Below are 9643 nucleotides of genomic sequence, written 5' to 3'. Positions count from 1 at the left end.
TTTCTGACTGAGTCTACACTTCAATCATCGATTCATTTCCTAAAGCACAAAGCCACAAACCAATGGAAAGTAAAGAGACCCTTTTCTTCGAAGTGTTTGAAGGGTAGAATTGGTCAGCACTTGGACCTCCACATACTATTTTACGCACACACACTCTCTCTTTTCTGTTTTCTCGTATGACCAGAGACTGGTCTAAGCTGAAAAACTCGTTTTCTCAGTCAAACTTCAAACTTTCTACCTTCCAAACTATATATACCTCTCTCTCCCTTCAGTTTTTCTCATCCTCATTTCAAACCTCCGCTTTTCTCTTTAAATACAAAGCTTCCTCAGCTAAAGCTTCACTCATTTACAGATACATCTTTGTCTCTTTTCACCAATACACAGAAAAATTTAATTCTAGTTCTGGGTACTCCTATGTTCTTAGCTTCTAGCTCTATACCATCTTGGTCATTCCAGAATCGTCTGCTCTTCTCACTTTCCCTGCTAGGAGGAAAGTTTTTGCTTCTAAGTAACCAAATGTTACAGGTGTAGAAAATGTGCTAATATTGTTTTGCTGGACAACAAGTTTTAGCATTTTAGAGCTAGCAAGAAGCATAATTGTGTTGCTTGTGTTAACTTTTAAGGGAGGTATACAAAATGGAGAGTGGTTGGTGCTGGGAGCAACAGACTTTGATTGCTGAGCTAGTCCAGGGTATGGAACTAGCAAAACAGTTAAGAGCTCATTTGAATGCAACATCGTCAGTTGAAAGTAGGGACGAGTTATTACAGAGGATACTAGCTTCTTATGAGAGGGCTCTCTTGATTCTCAACTGGGGTGGGTCAATGGGACAGCCACAAAGTGTTGGAGTCTCCGCTGGTGTTCCAGAGTCCCCCATATCCATTAATGGAAGCTCACGAAGTGACGAGTTCGATGGGGGTGTTAAGGATAATCAGGGTTATAATGAGGCCTCAAAGAAGAGGTGAACTTGTCGTTTACTGTTACAGCTCTTGCATGTTGCTAGAACATTATGTCCATTTCAGTTGTGCTAATGCTTCTTGTAAAATGTTTTCCGATTTGGATTGCAGAAAGACCACTCCCAGATGGACAGATCATGTTAGAGTCAGTCCTGAGAATGGACTTGAGGGTCCTCATGATGATGGCTATAGCTGGAGAAAATATGGGCAGAAAGATATTTTAGGAGCAAAATATCCCAGGTGAGAAGTCCTTTCTCTTTTCTTTCTTGGAGAGTTACAAATGCCACCACTTGTGACTGTATACTTTACGGCTTAACAGTAACTAAGAGCACGAGTAAAAGAGCTTGAAACTGACTCGTGTCACTAGTTTCTCACAGCAAGGGCTTGATAACATTGAAAATATGTGTCACCAACCAAGCACTCAAAACTTAAATTATACAAAAAATTATATGTTTCAACAGTCATCTCATCTTGCTGCTATATATAGTTTAGACATCTAATAAGAGATTGTTACATGTGCAGAAGCTATTACAGGTGCACCTACAGAAATACTCAGAACTGCTGGGCTACAAAGCAAGTGCAGAGATCAGACGAAGATCCCACCATATTTGAGATCACATACCGAGGAACGCACACCTGTGCTCATGGAAACCAATCGATTCCATCACCAGAAAAACAAGAAAAGAAACAAAAGAATACCAATAACAACTATCAACAACAGCAGTCACAGCAAGCCCTCTATAACTTCCAAAATAGCCTAAAGGTTATTACTGAGGACTTGGACAATAAAGAGATGGTATCTCCCTTCTCTTTTCCCTCTGCATACGGATGCTCAAAGAATGTGAGCAGTTATTCTCCGTCGTTTATATCTCCAGCTACACCTGAACCAACTCACTACTCAGTTTCACCATTCCAGATGAACAATTTTGTAGGAGCACATAATTTGCAGCATCTGGAATCGGATTTCACTGAGATAATCTCAACCAACACGTCGGCGACCAATTCTCCAATTGTGGACTTGGATTTCTCACTTGATCAAGTGGAGTTAGACCCCAACTTTCCGTTCGACACACCTGGATTTTTCTCATAATTTCATGCAGACACTCCACAATAAGAAATGAGAAAGTGCTGCATTTGTGTGCAATCCAACACTCTGGCTGGTTGCGCCTGTAGAACCTAGCTTGTATTATAAATGAGGAAAGGATGCATGTAAAATAGGATTAGCTATGGCAGCATTGGAAAATTTTGAATTTCCTATAAATAACATCAGTAATTGTATTGCTACTAACTAAAACTTCCATTAACATAACATATACTTGTATAACCTCAAAAGACAATTCAGCAGTAGATTAGAGGCCACTGATGTTGACTTCTAGGACCAAAAAAGAAAACAAGGAAAAACACTTAGAAGCATCGCAAACAAGAATAAATTTAACGATCACGCAGAGACAGCACAGAAAAATGTACAAACCACTCTTGTTTGCATACGAACCTATTATATGTCTATTTTACATGATAGCTCACAAATACATTCTGTCATTCATAGGAAATCACCCAACTGATGAAGATTCCAAAAGAAAATGGACCACAGATCAAGACGGTTCCTTACAAGAAAAATACACGATGTACAAAACGCTAAGCTGGATACTTATGATTCCTTGTAACAGTTCTGACAATGAACCAGTATCTCCAGCACTCGTCTGGAATGAAGCCTTAATGCACAGGTACTTGTGGCTGACCAGAAGCAGAGCATAAGTAACAAGGACTGCATAAGTATGGACCATTCGAACATCCATCTGGAGTAAGAGCATGGAAGTAGAGAGAGATCACTAAGCGATGTTTGCAAAGTGAAGGAGATATCGTGATTGAATAAATTACCTAGACAGAAGGTTTCTTTTCCTCTTCGATTTCTGAAACAGGATCTGATGAACTTTTTTCGGGGGCATTTTCATTCCTAATAGCTTGTCTTAGCCCCAAGACAATGAATAAGTTGGTTAGGGTGAGAAGTGACTCAGCTCCTCCATGCAACCAATCCACATTAGACAAGGAAGTACCATAATGCACCTTTGCTGCCTCAACCATGCAAACATAAGTTCCAATAGAAAGTTAGGGAAGGCATGAATAATAAAGCTGATTGATGTTCAAATTAAATCCTATAAAGTGGGAGAAGTTACCATAAATTCCTGCTGGGACTGCTCAACAGATGTGGAGAAACCAAAGAACCATTAGGAAGAAAGTCAGTATAGATAAAACAAGCTGTCTGACAACAGAAGACATTCGAAAAATGGCAGAACAAGAATAATAAACTTAGTCAGGAAAAATTTCATGCAAAAGGAACAATGTTTAAAAATCCACCAATATTATTCATCAACATATTAGGTTAATCCCCAAGTTCTGATCCTACAATACGATATTATATCTCATTAATGGCATAAATACAATGTCCGTTGCATGAAAAGATCTCTTCTTTTTAATGGAACCTGTTTGGCTGTTGCCCTTAATCCCCCCCATTCACAAACACTTCCTAGTCCTCGGCCATATGAGAACACAGAAGGGCGTGTTTTAATAAAGAGAGGAAAAGGGTATCTCCAGACAGTTCAATTTTTTACTAATTTCTACATTAATCCAATAAATTAACTAAAAATTCTTAAAACTTCAAAATCCACCACATTCCTGAATTCAATAATTTCAAGCATCAAAATAACAAACAAGAAAACTGCAAGCACAAATATGGCCAAAGAAACTCACTGGTGGCCCCAACAAAGGCAAGCAAGAAATAGAAACCAAAGAGAGTGAGCTTAGGAGCAGTCTTGGATTTGGTAATGAAGTACAAGAAACCAATGTAGGGAAACAGAGAGAATGCAAACAGCTGTGAGGCAATGCTCTGTGAGTCAATGTTAGGTGCCCATGGATCAACTGGAAACATCAAACCAGCACCACAAACTACCCTCCTTTTCCTCTTGCAACCACCAAGTCTTGTTTTTTCTGTGAAGTAGAAATCTTTGCCTACTCTACATGGGTCTTTTGGAAGATTTTTCAAGAAATAAGAAGAACCCACATAGGAAACAGGGATTAGTGAACTCGGTACTCTGCAAACAGGTTGCGAAAAACTGATCATCATGTCGAGAGAATCTTAGCTTTTGCTGTTGTGGATTGGGAGTCAGAGACGGAGGTGAAGTGAATCCTAACTTCTGCTAAAGAGTTTTTATTCTGTTGAAAAACATCATACTGGGCCTCCTAAAGTGTTATGAACCTTAATCAGATTATCTGGCCCCTTCTTGTAGGCATCATTGCAAGGGGCTTGGACCTGAAATTACGCCTATTTTGAAACTTACTTCTTTTATTATTATTATTATTATTATTATTATTATTATTTTATTTTAAGTTCTAAGTTATTTATACTTGGATTGGTAAATTCATAAAAATAAGAAATTCTCATTAATTTATAGTCTATTTTTAGATTAAATTATACAATAAACTAAAACACACTTTTAATATCTATTCTCTCACATTTTGTTATTAATAGCCAACTTTTTTTTTTTTTCTTTTATCCTTGATTTTTTTTACACTATGATTATTAAAATTTTATTTCTTTTTCAATGTGATTTTTATAATTTATGCTGAAATGGTTTTACATGTTGGAATCAACTTCAATTTGCATGCTCAAGTGTATCCGAAATGGCTAATAATATTTCAATGTTAAATTAAAGATTAAATTTACAAATAAAGATTTAGGTTATTGTTAAAAAATAATGAAAGAAAAATGACCAAATTAACATAAAAACAAGCCCTTTTTTTTTTACATTGTTCAAGCAGGCATGGAAAAAATCAATATAGTCCCTAAAGTTTTAATTTTGTATATTTAATTCTTATTCTTTTAAATTTTTACAGTTTGTTTCTAAACTTTATTTTTATCATGTTTTATTCAATCAATGTTAAGATAAGAGATAGAAAGTCACTAAAAAAATAAATAGAGAGAAAGTGTTCATGGCTATATTTTGATCACAAAAATAATAATGTTTTGTTTTGAGGATGAAAGTTCAAATGAAAGTTGTTTTAATATTCAAACACACACACACACAATATATATATATATATATATATATATATATATATATAAGTATACTATGACTTGTTAAATTTATTTTGATTTATAATTTTTAAATTGATTAATATACTTTTAGGTTAAAATAATTTTATTAAAATATCTAAGATATTTTTCAGATATTTTTAGTCAAAGACAAGTTGAGATTTGAATTATAAGGGTCCAAAAATTTAGAGGTCAGAATTTGAATGAAATACTATCTTTCCAGGCAGAAGAGCGTCTTGACATTCTATTTTAGAAAAATAGAGGTGAGGTGGCGACAAAAAGTGTCACTCGCCTAATTTAGAATATTATTTGTTTTTATGCTTTAAAAAAATTAGTTTTTTTTATTATTTTAAATTAATAATTGTTTTATATTTTTAGATATTTTGATGTGTTAATATTCAAAAATACCTTTTAAAATATATATATATATATATATATATATTATTTTAATATATTTCTAAGTAAAAAATATTTTTTAAAAAAAAAAAAAAAAGAAAAAAGACATGGATGCTTGTGCGTCTCAAGGCTTTTGCACATCCTTCCAGGAAAAAGTGAGTGCACCATGGCACATGGAAAGTTTCAGAAGACACTTTAATAGTATTTCTGGTGCAAAACATGATAAACATCATCAATATTCCGTGCATGGCTGAATCGGGCTTCAAATTCGCTTAAATAATTATTAACGAAAAAAATTATAGATAGCAATCTTAATTAATTCAGACAAATCTGGAAAATTGTGACTTTTCATATATAATGAATAACTAATTCATACAAATCTGAAATGTATTAACAAAAATTTTTTTTTCTTTATACGAGGTTATCAAATTTCTATTTAATTTTTATTTTATTATCAAATATTAGAAGGATTTTTTCCGAATTATGGACAAACATTTATTTTTTAAGTCAATCATTTATTTTTAGTTTAATTTATTTATTGTAGCTGCTTATCATTTGATTGTATTATTAAATTAATCATATTTATTAAACAAAGTTTAATTAACAATAACTCAATCTTAAATTTTTCTTACTTTTTTTAAATGCCAGCAGCACCTTAACATTTTTTTTTTTTTTACATTAAAGAAAATTTAGCTGAATCCAAGGCATTGCACATACGACACCAATCTAGTCTAACATAATCCAGCTTATTTATTCAGGTCACGACTCCAGTGTAGATATTGTGATAATAATTATTTTTTAAAATATTTTTTATTTGAAAATATATTAAAATAATATATTTTTTATTTTTAAAAAAATTTATTTTTAACATCAATATATCAAATATAATAAAAAATAATAATCTAAAATATAAAAAAAATGAATGAGAAAAAAAAAAAGCATTTCCGCGGAAACAAGCAGGGTATCAGAAAAAATGTAAAACAGAGAATAAAAGAAAATGTAATCTGTTTATGTTTTCTTAGTAATTAAATAATAATACAACAGAAGCTCACATAAATATACATTCTAAACTAATTAATTACGAAATATTATTACAAATATAATTTTAATTTCAATTTTGAAATCATATTAACTCTTTTTTTAGGCTTGAATGTCTATAGTTACAAAGTTTGAATCTTTATAACTGTAACTCTCTTCAAGGTCTTCAGGGTATCAACATGAGTGGGGCGGGGAGAGGATTAAATTTGGACAAACAATTCTCGCAGTCTTGCTCCTGACTGTTTGCCAACCAATCAATCAACAAAAAAGAAAAAGATACATGAATCTCTAAGCTGAACCACAAAAAAAGAAGGAATCATATATATATATATATTCAACATAAGAATCCCACATACGAAAGAAAATAAAATTATAGCCTCAACTAAACGAAATTTTTTCATGATGTATTTGAGTCCATTTTATCAATTAACTGGAGGGCTGCCAGCCTCTTTCCACATTCCAAGCTTTCATCTATGATCTTCCTCATGTCATATTCATACTTAAAGCCCATCTTCATCAACTTTGATGAATCACATTTGATTCCTCTGATCTCTGGTTCTTCCCTGAACCTAAAATTAAAAGTTAATCATTACTATTAGCAAAATCACAACAGAAAACATGGAATGCCCCTTCTTTACTCTGGTCTAATGGTTCAATTAGGGATATAATTACTTGTTTTTCTAACATGTCATTATATTTTGTAATTGAGTTAGTTTTTTCTTAAAATACATATTAAGTCTAATGAGATTTTGGAGTTAGTTCATCAGTCTATATGTGAGAATCATTTGAATTAAGAACTTAAAAGAATATTCAATTAAAAACTTATTATTGCCTTCTAATCATGTGACTAATTCCGATAGATTGTCTTGAAAAATGAAAATCTCACTCAAAGAATAAATTTAAAACTTAACGTAAGTTTTAGATCAAACTGGTTTAGGAAATTACAATAAGTTTTTTTCAAAACACCTTCCTAATAAGGACAAATTCAGCTATTAATCCGTTTCCTCTTATACAGATGAAAATTTTAAGAAAAAAGAAGAAATCTTACTTTTCATCTATCTTGAATTCTGGATGATTTTCTTCAAGGTAAGCTTTAATTTCTGTAACAGTTGGATCAGCAGCTGAACAGAGGAATCTACCTTTCATTGATGGGGTTTCCATGCAAAATATGTGTGCCTCACAAACATCGTCAACGCCAACAAGAGGAACTGATCCCAAAACTTCTTCGATAAACTTCAAACCTTGATAGTAACCAGATATGTTGCCAGTAAATGGTGAAATAATCACTTGAACACTCGCAGGCACATGGGAAAGAATAGTCTCTCCTCCCACTAGACCACAGAGAAGAGTCACCACTTCAAGCTTGGCATCCTCAATTTCATTATAACTCAAAACCTCTTTCTCAGCTAATGTTTTTGCATTCGTATATTCCTACGCAAATAGAAAGAATCACCAACCATGCCATGTCCCTTCAGGGAATATAAAAAGAAAGAAAGGACCAACGTCATCCTGTGTGTTAATTCAGGGTAAGATAGGAGAAATACCAGTACATAATCACTGGCATAAATGAGTGAGAGATCAGAAGGAGTCCAGCAGGATTCATCCATGCAAGATTTATAGCCACTTCCATCTTCATTCAACGGTGATGCTGCCAACACGGTTGCAGTGTAGATGAGACGCTTCACAGTTTGTGATTTGATGCAACAGTCAGCTATGCTCCTCGCTCCAGCAATTGTTGCTTCCACTCTATCCTTGTACTGTTCTTCAACTTTCAAAATTATATGTTCAACCAAGAAGAACAGTATTTGCTAATTGCTCATAATATTTAAATCCCAGCTGCAAATTACTGACCTGAGAACTTTTAGGGTCTTGTTGCAGTGGAGTGGCAACATGGAAAACAAATTCACACCCTTGAATTGCATCGTCAAACTCATGGGGACTGTATATATCAGCTTGGAACAGGACTAATTTGGTATCTGCGTTTGGAAGGGAATTGAGGAGGCCTACTTTGGATCTGTCCTCTGCTATTCCAAGAAAACATGTAAGACATCCATGTTAACACAAACAAAATAAATAAAATAAAAGAGAGGGGGAGAGAGACCCAAGTTTCTTAATGTTGCATGGACAGTGTAGCCTTTCATCAATAGCTTCCTGACGAGCCAGGAACCAATATACCCAGAGCCTCCTGTAACACAGACCTTTGTGGCCATGGCGTGTGAGAAATAGTTCTTCTGTTGCTTCTGTTTTTGGGAGGGCAGCTGACATGCATAAATCGGTGGACACTAGAAAAGAACTTGTCCTTATACATATGTCCTATTATCACCACCATGTTTGTGTTATTAAAGATCAATGGTGAAAATCTTTTTTTGAGAACTTTTCCGAGTTACTTGTATCCAAGGGCGGCTGCATGGTAAAGGCTTGCGTGTACTATAGTCCAGGTAAAATATTTTTTGATTAGTTTTATATATAAAAAAATTATAATTCTCTATTGAGTTATCAAAAATCCAGCAAAGACACAATATTATTTCAAACCTTGTCTGGTGAAAATACGTCAAGAAGGTGAGGACGCGCCGTAAAGGTCCAAAAACAAATGCTGTGCAGCCCGTGATTCCATGAACATGCAGGGGACACGTGCTAATGATGTTGTCATGAAGATATATGGTGAGGTATAGAAAAATTCAAGCAAGTAACAAGTTTACGTGTTTAATAATTAATTAATCTATTATAGTAATTTTATCATTATTTTTAGTTAAAACAGTTGGTCGCAATTTAAAATATTTTTAAGAGAGAAGGTATAATAATATTTTAAAAAATATAAACTTTAAAAATATATATATTAAAAATATTAAAAATAAAAAACATATGACCTTAAAGTTTTAAAAGATTTATGAGATATTTATAATTTCACAAATCTTATTTTTTTATAGAAATAATACATATTTGATCTTAAAAAAATTTCAAAATGCGTGTTGCGTTTAAAAAAGATATCCGAGCTTATTAAAGGTGAAAAATATAGTTCAAAAACATTATTTATGTTGGGCCCAAGCATTTTCTCATGCATGATAACTCAAGTCCATGTAAGCATGGCAGCACATGCAGCATTTGGTGTGTGCCCAGTATAGGCTCGATTACTATATCCAAGCCAATGCACTTTTATAAAAATTA

At 33.3% G+C, this 9643-nt stretch overlaps 3 protein-coding genes across 3 annotated transcripts; 1 reads left to right on the top strand and 2 right to left on the bottom strand.

Moving 5' to 3' along the window:
• The first annotated feature begins 283 nt into the window (after positions 1-283).
• On the top strand, positions 284-2248 carry LOC118035121 (probable WRKY transcription factor 41). The gene is made up of 3 exons (XM_035040616.2): positions 284-959; positions 1066-1194; positions 1477-2248. The coding sequence occupies exons 1-3, from the start codon at positions 637-639 to the stop codon at positions 2042-2044; spliced, it is 1020 nt and encodes a 339-aa protein (XP_034896507.1). The 5' UTR covers positions 284-636; the 3' UTR covers positions 2045-2248.
• A 157-nt stretch (positions 2249-2405) lies between these two features.
• On the bottom strand, positions 2406-4146 carry LOC118035132 (uncharacterized). The gene is made up of 4 exons (XM_035040629.2): positions 3703-4146; positions 3129-3146; positions 2833-3023; positions 2406-2750 (listed from the first exon to the last, which is right to left on the bottom strand). The coding sequence occupies exons 1-3, from the start codon at positions 4073-4075 to the stop codon at positions 2833-2835; spliced, it is 582 nt and encodes a 193-aa protein (XP_034896520.1). The 5' UTR covers positions 4076-4146; the 3' UTR covers positions 2406-2750.
• A 2710-nt stretch (positions 4147-6856) lies between these two features.
• LOC118035246 (NADPH HC-toxin reductase 1) lies at positions 6857-8814 on the bottom strand. The gene is made up of 5 exons (XM_035040784.2): positions 8580-8814; positions 8330-8499; positions 8023-8235; positions 7527-7909; positions 6857-7047 (listed from the first exon to the last, which is right to left on the bottom strand). Exons 1-5 carry the CDS (start codon positions 8686-8688, stop codon positions 6876-6878), a joined length of 1047 nt encoding a protein of 348 aa, XP_034896675.1. The 5' UTR covers positions 8689-8814; the 3' UTR covers positions 6857-6875.
• Between the last annotated feature and the right edge of the window lie 829 nt (positions 8815-9643).

The sequence above is a fragment of the Populus alba genome, chromosome 3 (assembly GCF_005239225.2).
Source record: "Populus alba chromosome 3, ASM523922v2, whole genome shotgun sequence".
Taxonomy (NCBI): domain Eukaryota; kingdom Viridiplantae; phylum Streptophyta; class Magnoliopsida; order Malpighiales; family Salicaceae; genus Populus; species Populus alba.
This window is presented reverse-complemented; position numbering and strand designations above follow the sequence as displayed.